Source organism: Dermacentor andersoni, chromosome 8 (genome assembly GCF_023375885.2).
Source record: "Dermacentor andersoni chromosome 8, qqDerAnde1_hic_scaffold, whole genome shotgun sequence".
NCBI lineage: Eukaryota > Metazoa > Arthropoda > Arachnida > Ixodida > Ixodidae > Dermacentor > Dermacentor andersoni.
The window spans coordinates 155,816,236-155,829,458 of NC_092821.1; the positions used below are offsets into that span (position 1 = coordinate 155,816,236).

Below are 13,223 nucleotides of genomic sequence, written 5' to 3' on the forward strand. Positions count from 1 at the left end.
ATGTTGAAATAGTGCGCTGCTGTCAGCTGTACATATTGTCTTAAGAAGACGCTGGGAATAATATCTCATCTGCAAGTACACGTTCCTCTTTGCGTACAGTCGCCTGTATGGTGTGCATTTTCTTCAATTGGGAAGCATTGGGAAGATGCGGGTGCATGGTTGAAATAGTAGCTTAGCACGATAAAAATAGGTCCTTGTCCACCTTTCTTATTTCCGTGTTTTTATCGCGCTAAGTTACTACTTCAATTATGGACGACCAACTAGCTCAACAATCAACTCTTCTATGTGCATGGTGCATTGCATTACAGGTGTATTGATGTTAAAGTTGTTAAAATGTAGGCTGTGATTTCACCGCTAGCTTCATCACGCTCGAGTTCTGCTCAAGTACCCATTAGGTCTGATTGTACGCACCACAATATGTCTACTGGTAATAATGCTTAAGCGCAAGGGCGCTTAGGTACGGAGCATTATGTACTAATGGGTACTACTGGGCAGCTGCGGATGCGCTCTAAATTGCGAGTTTGTTAAAGCGTAATCATTCTTTGGCGAGTACCCCAGCCCCATCACGTGAACGTGTAATGCCTTGTATCTGCACAAAAATGCGTAATTTGCGAAGTTAAGAGATTTAATTGTTATAGTAGGGCAAATGTAGATGATTGGTAGTTTTATAAGTGATTAGAAACAATTTAAGCCAATAAAGAAATTGATCAGAGAGAATTACCATAGGGATGCACACTGCTCCACAGAAAATGCATGGGGAAGCTTATAATTAGGGGGAGGCCAAATGAAATTCGGCGTTGGCCAACTTGAAATTTGGGAGCAGACGAACCTGAAATTTAGGGGTAGGCCACCCCAAATTTCAAGTTGACCTACCCGGAAACTTCAAATTTGTCCCCTCCCCCCCACCCCTCAAATTTCAAGTTTGGCCAACCCCAACATTAAGTTGGCCCACGTACTAATTTCAAGTTGGCCCATCCCCAAATTTAAGTTGGGCCGTCCCCAAATTTCAGGTTGTCCCAACCCCAAATTTCAGGTTGACCCACCGCCAAATTTCAAGTTGGCCCACCCTCCAATTTCATTTGGCCTGGCTCCGAATTTCAAGTTAGCCCACCCCCATATTTCAATTAGGCCACCCCCCAATTTAAGTCGGCCCATCCCTACTATAAGCTTCTCCATGTATGTTCTATGGAGCCCTATGCACCCCTATGGGTATTCTCTCTGGTAACTTTCTTGTTGACTTAAATTGTTTCCAATCGCTTATAAGTAGACCAATCATCTACATTTACACTAGTATAACGATTAAATGTCTTCGAAAATTACGTATTCTTGTGCAGGTGCAGGTACAGGACACCGAACTTTTCGCGTGATGGTGCTGGGGTACTCGCCAAAGGATGCTTACGCATTAAACGAAGTTAATCATAACAACCACTTCAGACTCACGAAAGACATATTTAGAATCATATATTGCTGTAACTAAATTGTCTCATCACAAGTAAAATAGTTATGTAAGATAAATATTTTTTGTGCAATTTTTGATCGGGGAAAAGAAAACGCACTCGAGTGCCGCGCGTACTCCGCGCTGCCCATATTATGGGTCCTCCCTCTTTTGCCCCCAGCAATATGGCCGCTGGTGGCTTCACTCGCTCCCGTAGGCGGCCGCAGCGGCTGCCAGCCCAGAAGTTTTGGGCGCGACGTGCCTGATAGCGAAGAACGGATACGCATGCCCAAAGCGCCCCTGGCCCAGAAGTGCTGGGAGCCTCGACCCCACGCTGTGTGACGGCAGACGACGCAGCAATGCAGTTTTGCGTAGTTTTGCGACGCTCCGCCACGCATTGCAGATCCCGAAATCTTTTGCTGCTGACAGTACCAGGTTGCACGAAACGCACTTTGCTAGGGCACCGCTTCGCATTTGCTTCCCATTGGGACGAGGCCGTTAGCATGACAGCAAGTCCCTGGGATAGTAACTTTCCATTACTCTCTCTCCTAACTAGCGCGCAGGCATGACCCAAGGCAAGATTCTCGGAGGTTCGAGTGTCCTCAACTCGATGAGCTTTGTGCGGGGAAATCGCAAGGACTATGACACCTGGCAGGATGGGTATGGTGCTCACGGCTGGAGTTACGAAGATGTCCTGCCCGTCTTCAAAGAGATCGAGACCTACTACATCCGCAATCCGGGTCGTGAGTGCAATATTATAAGTTTACTCTTTCAAAAAGAAAAAAAAAAGAACACGAGAAGAGCGCTAACCAAACAGGGATTGGTTAGCGTTGGTATCGTCCACTGACATGACCGTCAACCAGCTGACGTCACGTTCTCTTAATTACTATTTGTGCGCACGCAGACTGTCTTCTAGCAATGTTTCAACAAATATCCTGAAGCACTTTTTGACTACGCGGAAACAAGTGTTATCACATTCTCTGGCCCCTGTCAATAAACACTGTTTCTTCGTTTAAATATTGCACGGGTTCCCACAATAGGTACTAGAATTGTTAAATAAAACCGTGGGGACCCAACGGGCTTTTTGGAATCTATGCGAAGGGAAGCTTTTGTGAAACGGTTAATCAAACGCTGTTTTCTGCAACGCATATTCCAGCATAGCGATTGCGCGCCTGCCCGGCAAATCAAGAAGACACAGAAAAACCCACCACGTGACCCATGCGATCACGTGATCGAGCATTACACTTTCTCGGCCCATTTTACTATTACCCCGTCTCCAGGACCGACCCACCTTACTCGGCTAAAAGCCGACACAGCAGACGCGTCCTTAGCTAGCGAAGAAGACATAAAGGTTCGCATTAATTAGCACAAACATGGCCGAAGCTCCCTTAAGGGGAATTATTGTGGTGCGAAGCATTATACTCGTATAGTGGCTCTTATATGCGCGTTTGAGAGCTGAACGTTCTTGCTTCTCTGCTTCTGTTAGATTAGGGTAACGCTGTCTATCGGCGGCTGTTCTTTCACATGACGTAGAAGCAACGCTCACACTTTCTTTGGTCGAGGTATGTTTGCAGTCCGAGAACAGCAGCGGCTGCGGCGAGCGCCGCCCAATCACTTGCGCGCCAGGCTCCGCTGGCCTCCTCGAAGCCCCGTGGTTCAGGCATTGTTCGCAATAGAGAGTGAAAGGTGGTCCGAGGTTTCGCAGCACTAAAGTAGGGAGCCCGCTAACAGACGAGAAGTTCCCAATAATGGTTTAGAAAGCTTGATACTGGCCATTAATTGGCTGTTAACAGATAGGTAGGACATTGGGCAAAATGAAAAATCACCGTCCCTTCCCATCCGTGAAAATGGTCAAACAGCGAAGCTGTGTCAGTTAGACCGAGTGTTACACCGTGCAATGGAGTATTAGTGTAATGCTGTATTTGTTGATGGTCGGGGCAGCCGTTTAAACTCGGCATCTCTGGCGCGCAGCTCGAGGTCGGCCCTACGACGACGAGCCCGTTCACGAGCCAACTCTCGTTGACGCTCGCGGTAGGCCGCTTCTTTCTCAGGAGTACGCACTACTCGTGATCATCCCACAGTTGTAGCTGGCATGGAATGTGCGGAACCACTAATCTAAAGCTCCGTGTACTGGGCGCAAGACCCGCACTTCTTGCTGGCCCAATAAGTGCCGGCAGCCACGCAAGCCTGTATAGTATGGCGTTTCAATCGCTGGCCAGTGTTCCTTGGTCGCAAACCGCAAGCATAAAATTTATGTGTTTTTTCTCGCGGCAGGGTGGAATCAATCGTCGATAAATTCGACGCCGATTTTTGTTGGTCGCCGAAAGTGCACCGTGTGACAGCCGCCTGGCGCATTCTCACAGGGGAAAGCTCCAACCCCTTTCCTCGTGTTGAGCTCTCCCGCTAGGTCACGTGGCCCCTTTTTAGCGAAGTCCGACAACGAAGGCACAGGGTCCGACAGCTTCGCTGTAAAATTGGTTGATCTCTCTTTCATAGGAATCGGTCATAACACGAAGGTGGAACAATTAGTCCCAGCTTTGTTGGATCTTAAGAGGCAGCCTCGAAAGGCGGGAGTGTGCTCGGGGTACGCGAAGCCGGTACAACTAGACATCACAGGCACCCTACGACGGCACAAGGATCCGTGACAGTTGGCACACAAACGATAGCTGCCGAACGACGCGCGACCGGGAAGCATTCTCCGGAAACGTTGCATTGCACGCAATGAAGCGCCGCTTCAGATCCGCTATAGAAACCACGGGCGTTCGCAAACCGTACGAGCGAAGCCGAAGGCGTTGCCCGTAAATCGCCTCACGAACTCGCGGTCCGCTGCCGCTAAAGAAACACTGCTTGCGGACCGGCAGCTGTCTTGCGGCTTCGCTTGGCGAGTGACCCCCTGTTGTCGAGCGGCTTCGCCGAAGTTAGTATAGCACTTTGGTCGCTCGGTTAAGCAGCGCAGTGACTGGCGACGCGCTCAGCTCCACGAGCGCGAGAGGCACAGTTCGTTGTGCTTCGGGCTGGAGTATCTGTCGCTGGTCATCTTCGTGACATTCTCCCGCTGCCCTTCTGCGGCGCTTAACGCTGCAGCATTGTCAGTTGAAGCCATTGCAAGCGGAGCAGTAGGCGGCGTGCAAACACTGCTGCTCCACGTTTAAACTGCACTCCCGATGGAACCAGCCGTCGTAGGCTAATCCGACGCGGAAGGGAATCCATGTGGTGAAGCGGCGTTGTAACAGTAGGCAGTCAGACAACAGAGCTAATAGAATTAGGCTTACTGTATAGGCTACAAAGGGAGCCTGTACAGTAATTTTACAGGTGATAATGATGATGATGATGATGATTTTATTGGCATCCCCTCTGAAACGGAGGGCGGTGACAGTTACCTACCTAGCCATCTTGAGTTAATCAGGTATGCTATACATGCTTTTCATTCTAGCATTTTTGTTTACATCTTCGTAACTTGTTTTTTCTCTTCCTCAAAACGTCTCTACCTACCTTGTACCGCTACCTGTGCCTGTAACGGATACCTGTCTTGACCTTCTCGCCTAATTATCTTGTCTTGTATAATTTACCTCGTCCTGGCCCTCTCGAGCAAATTTGGAGCAGATTGGGCTCCGCCGTGCACCTTCAGCTCATCCCAAGAGCCATGACCTGCGTCCTCCTTTCTACCGCTCTGCCTGTGTCTGACGGTGATCATGTCGCCTCTCCTGTCGCGGACATCCTCCTTGCCCATCACGCTATTCCTCCGCACACCGTCGTCACTATCACCAACAACTGCAAGCCTTCCTCTCGTCAACTTCGAATTGGTGACCACGTCCTACCGCAACGTGCGACGTGGTCAATATGCATGCCTTATGTGCGCATATTTAAATTCTGTAAATACATATCGCGTTTTGCTTTGTCCTTTCGATACATTTTTGCACTCACGCGTCACGTTTTTCTTCCTGCATTGGTCCAGCTGGACTGTGGTAACGAACGAACGAACGAACGAACGAACGAACGAACGAACGAACGAACGAACGAACGAACGAACGAACGAACGAACGAACGAGCGAGCGAGCGAACGAACGAACGAACGAACGAACGAGCGAGCGAGCGAGCGAGCGAGCGAACGAACGAACGAACGAACGAACGAACGAACGAACGAACGAACGAACGAACGAACGAACGAACGAGCGAACGAGCGAACGAGCGAACGAACGAGCGAACGAGCGAACGAACGAGCGAGCGAGCGAGCGAACGAGCGAACGAGCGAACGAACGAACTTTCCAATTTTTTCGACATCTTAGAGCTCGGACTCTCAGGACCACTCTTTTGTACTGTGAAATGAAGCGAATGTTTTCGGTGTGAGATAAACAATACGAAGTACAAAGGGTCATTGGACCCGTATACGTATAAGATGTAGCAATAGGCCCACTTAAAAAAAAAAAAAGAAGACAGCGTCTGCAATCCTCAAACAAAAACATGAATGAGAAACTCTGCCTGAAACAAAATTTCCGAAGCAGGAACTCTGCCAAGCCAATGAGCCACTCATGTCTTCACGAGGTCATTTCCAATAGTGCCCCTGTCCTTAATACGCAGAGCCGGCTTCCTATTTCCGACTTTTTCTCCTGGCGACAAAGTTCTTCTTTGGACTCCTGTGCGCCTTCCCGGCTCATGCGAAAAATTTCTTACTCGATTTATCGGACCTCAAACGGTAATTGAGCGCACATCTGTTAATTACCGCGTCTCGTCCCTTAGAACACCGTCCGATCACTATTGCCTTGGGACGGAGATAGTGCGTGTCCCTCGTTTAAGGCCACGTACTCGACGCATTTCATAATACTCCCGCGTGGCCAGGCGGCCGCTTCCCCAGCGAGAGGGAATTAGTGTGAGTGCAACACACGCCTGACTCTCATAATCATAATCTATGCATATCATCATCCATTGTACATCTTCCTGATCTGCATATATTATCATCAGATGCGCCGCGTGATATTCGTGGCGGCAGTCCGAGCTCGGCAGGAGTAAAGCGTTTCCTTATAAGAAATTTTTATTGCGTTTCCGCGCAGTTCTCGCCCTCTGTGTTAACGGGCCGACAATATCCTCCTGCTGTTCGGTTTTGACGCTTGAGCAAAGCACCTGACGGGGCTTTAAGGCAACGTAACTCTAAATCAGATACGTTTCCTGTCAGTGAGCTGCACAATCAGCGACGCCCATGCTATTACACACGGACATGAATTATTTACGCACGTACATGACGACAAAAGGTTCACTTTTTGCTTTCATTCAGGGTACCATGGCACGAGTGGAGAGATCCCAGTCAACTACGCCAACACTCATACGTCACTGAGTGACGCTTTCCTCAAGGCGTGCAACGAGTCGGGATATCTGTACGTCGACTACAACGGACGGCGACAGTCGGGTGAGTGCGCACTTTTCCTTGACGGGACAGAGGCTCCCAATGCGATAGCTTTCGCTTGTAATAACATACTTACAGATTACGGAAACTAACGCATAATTCCTAATCAGGCTCACAATTTTATCAGCAGGCTTGCTTTACAGAGTAGTTCGATTCCGTGCACAGTCGGTTTTAAAGGGACTGACAATTGGCCAGACTGTGTTGTGAGATGTTGATGAAAATGAAATGACCATGTTTTATAGTGATAGAAGTCGGAATTATAATTTCAAAAAATAATAATCTAAAAACCAGTAAGTGGCGCGGCCTGGCAGTGAAATCTTGGTACTTCGGATGTAGTCTATCAGATTACTGTACGTAAGTCGGCTGCTATTAAGTACATCATACTTATTGCTTAAGCTCGCAGTTCATATATTATCAGACGCTTGCAGCTTTATTCTACGCGTATTACAAAGTAAAGAAAGTCCACGCTAACGAGCGGAGCTCGCGTCCCATCACAATGCATGGCGGCGCACGTGCTGTAGCGCGCGCGCGAGTTTGCGAGTAATTAATACCGAGAGTTGTCTGGTCTCCCTGTGAGATACAAAATGCCATCGACTAGTTGTGCCGTAAGTGGGTGCCAGCAGTACAATATTACCCCGCGCGTGCCTACGGCGGCATGCTGAACTGTGTATCACATTGGAAAGCGTCGTTTTGCTTTAGAAAGCTTAGCTTGGCTTGGCTAAAGGAACTCTTGACTGGTTAATTACCAATGAAGCTGGACAGAAAACCACCAAATCACGTAGCTGTAATTGAATAAATAATTTGACACTTCGTAAAACATGGATCGCAGGAACATCGACTTGATAAACAAAATAACACTTTCTGCCAGCTAGGGCCGCATTTGTCGTCTGCCTCCTTCAAATTGCGGCGTATAATCGCTATAATCGCAATCGCGCTCACATATCAGTGGTTTTAGCATGCTTCCAATGAACGATTACAATTTCACTGCAGATAGAAAAATTCTAATAAAAATTGTTCCAAGGCGTTTTCCCCGTTACCACTTCATGATTAGACATTCTGACCGGTAAGCTTTCCCTTGCACTAAAAAAATGGGCACCATAGAGATTGGTTGTCAGTTATTTTAATGTGTGCGGCACCGATAGCGATTGTGGTAGAAAGAAAAAAAGAACTAACAATAAAGAAAGCAAAAAAAAAAACACCTTGCGCATAGCCCTTTAACTTCATGCGAGTAGTTTTCACTTCTGCGCGCATCATAGATAAAAGAAAAATTTCTCACGTAATAATATTTGCGCATTTATCGTGGCGTCGTGCTTCTGTGAATGGTACTAGGTCACAAATGTGGAGAAATCGGTTTGTAAAACCCACAAGAGATGATTTTCACTCTTGAGAATACGAGAAGGCTCGACCAGACGACGACTCTTGAGCTTCCATCGAACCTTCGTCGTAAACGGCTGCGGGCGCCTGGACGCCGTTGTGTGGGTTTCTCAGTTTTCGATGGTCTCTCGACGTGCTCGGTGGCACAGCTTTGTTCACGCAACGTTCGAATGTCCGTTCTGCAAAGCCCAACGGCCGAAATGCGGAGGCCTGTAGAAGTCATACTCGAGCTTGGCATGTTGTTGCAGGGTATTCGAGGGTGGAGGCCAACGTAGCCCACGGGACGCGGCAGAGTGCCAACAGGTGCTTCCTCTCGCCTGTTCGACGCAAGCGGCCGAACCTTCACATCAGCCTCTACAGCCTCGCGACCAAGGTGAGCGCCTCTGCACGCGCGTATCTCCAGCGTATCTCTGTGCCGCACCCACAAAGTGACCAGACAAGCCGATTTAGGCGAGACACCTCCAGCTTTTTCGGCCGCAGTCCAGAAGATTGCAACGGTGTTATTTTCTGTCCTGCTCTCCTGCGTCTCGCTCGGAATAAGCTTAGTATGCAGCTTGGTGGGCCTGCAAGGCACACCTGAGTCTGCACTACTCTGAAATACAGGCATTGCTCTGAGTATTACAGTAAAAAAAAAAAAAGAAAGAAGGTGTCCGTTTGCTCAAGTACCGACAGGAAGCACACGTAAAGACTCGAGACTCTAACAGATCCAGCAACAACAGAGAAGGCTGAGAGATGAAAATTTAGCATAGGAAATTTTTGGTGGAAGAAAGCAGAAGAATATGTCCCTAAAGACACGTCCGCAGGACCCGATGAAACCGCAATACAAGCAACCAAATACCTCGGTCCAAAGAGCAAGGAACTGCTGACCAATGCCCTAGAACGAGTGATTAGAACGAAAAAAGTTCGGGTTGGATAGTGTCAAAGCAAGGTGAACTTCATCTACAAAGCCAAAGGCGATAAGGATAAGGCGAGCTCGTACAGATCAGTTACAATAACGTGGGTAATACAAAAGGTGTCCCAACTATTATGCCCGAAGATCTAAAGATATGCGAATGCCACGCATGGAGAATACCTTAGTAACTTGCGATTCGCTGATGATATTGCCTTGCTTAGTAACTCAGGGGACCAACTGCAATGCATGCTCACTGACCTGGAGAGGCAAAGCCGAAGGGTGGGTCTAAAAATTAACATGCAGAAAACTAAAGTAATGTTTAACAGTCTCGGAAGAGAACAGCGGTTTACGATAAGTAGCAAGGCACTCGAAGTGATAAGGGAATACATCTACTTAGGGCAGGTAGTGACCGTGGATCCGGATCATGAGACTGAAATAATCAGAAGAATAAGAATGGGCTGGGGTGCGTTTGGCAGGCATTCTCAGATAATGAACAGCAGGTTGCCATTATCCCTTAAGAGAAAAGTATATAACAGCTGTGTCTTACCAGTACTCTCGTACGGGGCAGAAACCTGGAGACTTACGAAAAGGGTTCTACTGAAATTGAGAACGGCGCAACGAGCTATGGAAAGAAGAATGATAGGTGTAACGTTAAGGGATAAGAAAAGAGCAGATTGGGTGAGGGAACAAACGCGAGTTAATGATATCTTAGTTGAAATCAAGAAAAAGAAATGGGCATGGGCAGGACATGTAATGAGGAGGGAAGATAACCGATGGTCATTAAGGGTTACGGACTGGATTCCAAGGGAAGGGAAGCGTAGCAGGGGGCGGCAGAACGTTAGGTGGGCGGATGAGATTAAGAAGTTTGCAGGGACAACATGGCCACAATTTGTACATGACCGGGGCAGTTGGAGAAGTATGGGAGAGGCCTTTGCCCTGCAGTGGGCGTAACCAGGCTGATGATGATGATGGGCAGAGCCAAGGAAATATTGCTTGCCGTCGCTTGGGGATACTCACATTATTTTTTGCATTCGTCCTAATTACGTAATTGTTCTTAATTAATTAAGCAACTTCCCGAATATCATACTTAGATATAAAGTGTCAATGAGAAAATTCTAGGGTGACATGAAAAACTCCCGATGCAGCTTTTTGTTCCTCAATACGTGCTACATAAAAGTGTTTTTCCGTGCGTGGAAGAAGCCCGCGAATGAACGCAATATTGCCGCGCAACTGGCCGCTCGAGGCACTTGGCGTGTATTCGCGGGCTTCTTTCGCACTCGAAAAAACACTTTATGTAGCACGTATTGAGAAACAGAAAGCTGCATCGGGAGTTTTTTATGTCGCTCTATAATCCTCTCACTCAAACGTTTCATCTAACTATTATATTTGAGAAGTAGATTAATTAAGAATAGTTATGTAATTAATGCAGAATGCAAGAAATACTCTGAGTATCTCCAAGCGACGGCAAACAACATTACTTTGCCTCTGTCCAGCTACGTGGCATCTGCATATCTTTAAATCTTGGTGTATGACAGTCGGGTTACCCTGGATATAAATAAACTGCGAATTAAGGGGCTCATTAACAGCGGCGACTGACAGCGGTCGCGCGACCAAGTTGGTCACAAATGGTCGCCTTTCTCGAAAAGCGACTGCTTTGGGCCCAGTCGCTCGGTGCTCGATTTTTCAGGCACCGGATTTTACCGGTGCTGACATATGGGGCAGAGACTTGGAGACTGACAAAAAAGCTTGAGAACAAGTTAAGGACCGCGCAAAGAGCTATGGAACAAATAATGCTAGGCATAACGTTAAGAGACCGAAAGAGAGCGGTTTGGATCAGAGAGCAAACGGGTACAGCCGATATTCTAATTGACATTAACAGAAAAAAAAATATGGAGCTGGGCAGGTCATGTAATGCGCAGGTTAGATAACCATTGGACCATTAGGGTGACAGAATGGGTGCCAAGAGAAAGGAAGTGCAGTCGAGGACGGCAGAAGAATATAGGTGGAGCGATGAAATTAGGAAATTCGCGGGCGCTAGTTAGAATCGGTTGGCGCAAAACAGGGGCAACTGGAGATCGCAGGGAGAGGCATTCGTCCTGCAGGGGACATAAAATAGGCTGATGATGATACGTATTATTATTGATCACACATGGTGAACTATGGTGGACCGGAGAGTTCACTGAATTTATATAAAATTTCGCGATGCTGCAGTGAAAAAGGGCAGCGAGGTCTGACAGAAGTCCTTGACCCTGCACAGCAGCAGGAGTACAGCGCATATGAAGATTTGCTACAGTTTTAATAATTCAACAAATTATGCTATTTGGTGTATAAGTCTACAGCACCATGTTATCGCTAGTTAAGGAAATATTATTGTCGCGGCTGTATACAACAAAGTACAGTCAGCACGAAAGGCTTACAGTATTCACGAGGAAAAAAAAACAACAGGAAAATGTCAGCAGATCTCGCAGAATTACAAACCAGTTTCCAGCGAAGCTCTCTCTTACGAGCAGTTGAAATGAACGTTTCGGTTTCCTGTAATAGCACTTGAACTAGTGGCCTTTGAAACCTTACTTGCATGTAACGCTTACAAGCACTTATCTTTAGGAATTTTTAAAAGCCAGTAATTCATAAACACTCGTTTTGCTTCACCAGCACATTAACCCTAGCCTCCCCCCTTCCCGCCCACCCCGTTTTATTGCTAGATTTGATCACGTTTTCGTTCCCATTTCTCCCAGAGCATTGAGATGATAAAGTTACGGATCTCTATCGGGCGTAACTTACTGCAAATGCCGAATCGACCCCTTACTTTGGAGTTAGCCTACACATTACCATAACGCGCCTTTTATTTTCGCCAAATATAACCAAGGCACCTTGATTAGTTCACTGAGGACCTCGGAGAAACCAACTACGAACGTCTTATGACGCATGAAAATAGGACAAGAAGATATCGAACGTTCAGTAACTATTCGCAGTGATTCTAACTGGACCAGGAACGTAAAAAGCTTTCTCAGACATGACACCCCCATACCATGACCAACCTTCCTATTTCCAGGAAACATAAAGGTGGTACAACCTATAGCTATGTCGGGACAATGCAAAGCATAGCTGATAGCGACCGTATCACAGGTTCTGAAACTTGATTAAGATATTTTCTTTTTTACAAAAGCTGTGTTTGATTCAACTCATTTAACTTCGCACACAAATGTTTCATAGCGTTGCACCCATGTTCACTAAATTTGATCTCAGTGGCATCTGTAGTTCTGCCAGGGCCAACGGGCTAAATTCTTCTCTGTTCATTAGACACACTCATAACTCTCTAGAGCACTCGCGTACGTTATTCCTTACCACAGCACCAATTACTCGCCAACTTTAAACTTTACGTATACACATCACCCATTACCTTGTTTGTCCTCACTGTCACCAAATACAAAGAAACTGCCTTGTTTAGTTCCCAGAGGACACCAAGCGAACCCAGTATACGTATCACGTATATCACCACCACCTCCACCACCACCACCAACAAGGGTTTAATAAATATTTTTAACGCTTCTAAATAAGCCCGAAACGTTAAAACTTCGCGACGCATTACAATTACGCTGTGCCAATTTTTTCAAAGTATGAAGTTTGGGAAATGCAGAGTTCTCTTTGTCAAAGGTAGCTGATAAGGTAAGTTTGGCACTTTCGAACGCTTGCGGAAATTTTTCTAAATTAAATTTTTCTTCCAACAATAGTATTTGATCAACACATTTAACATCGCGCACAAACTTGGCGTAGCTTCGCCCTAATTGAAGCGCTTATCATTGTCCACCTTTCTTCTCTAGTCCAACAATCAACTCTTGTAGTGGCTTTGCCCGTATGTTCAAAAATTTAATTTCAGTTGTGGTTGCAGTTATGCCATGACAGCGGCGTAGGTCTTGCGCCGCTCGTAAGACACACACTAATACCGCTATTGGACCACTTGCATACGTAAGCTGTTGTAAAAAAAAAGCGTATTTAAGCCACCTACCTGGTACATTGCCTACGCGTTACACATATCGCGCCACTAATGTTTCCCGAATATGATCAAGGCGCTTTGTTTAGTTCACCGAAGACACTGGAGAAACAAACTGCGAGCCTCGCATGAC

At 46.9% G+C, this 13,223-nt stretch overlaps 1 protein-coding gene across 1 annotated transcript in view; it reads left to right on the forward strand.

Moving 5' to 3' along the window:
- LOC140219916 (4-pyridoxate dehydrogenase-like) overlaps positions 1-13,223 on the forward strand; it is a 98,751-nt gene that overhangs the window by 16,484 nt on the left and 69,044 nt on the right. The window contains exons 3-5 of the mRNA XM_072290097.1: positions 1,992-2,178; positions 6,705-6,836; positions 8,456-8,580. Of these exons, the coding sequence (XP_072146198.1) occupies positions 1,992-2,178; positions 6,705-6,836; positions 8,456-8,580 (444 nt within the window). The remainder of the gene's footprint in view (positions 1-1,991; positions 2,179-6,704; positions 6,837-8,455; positions 8,581-13,223) is intronic.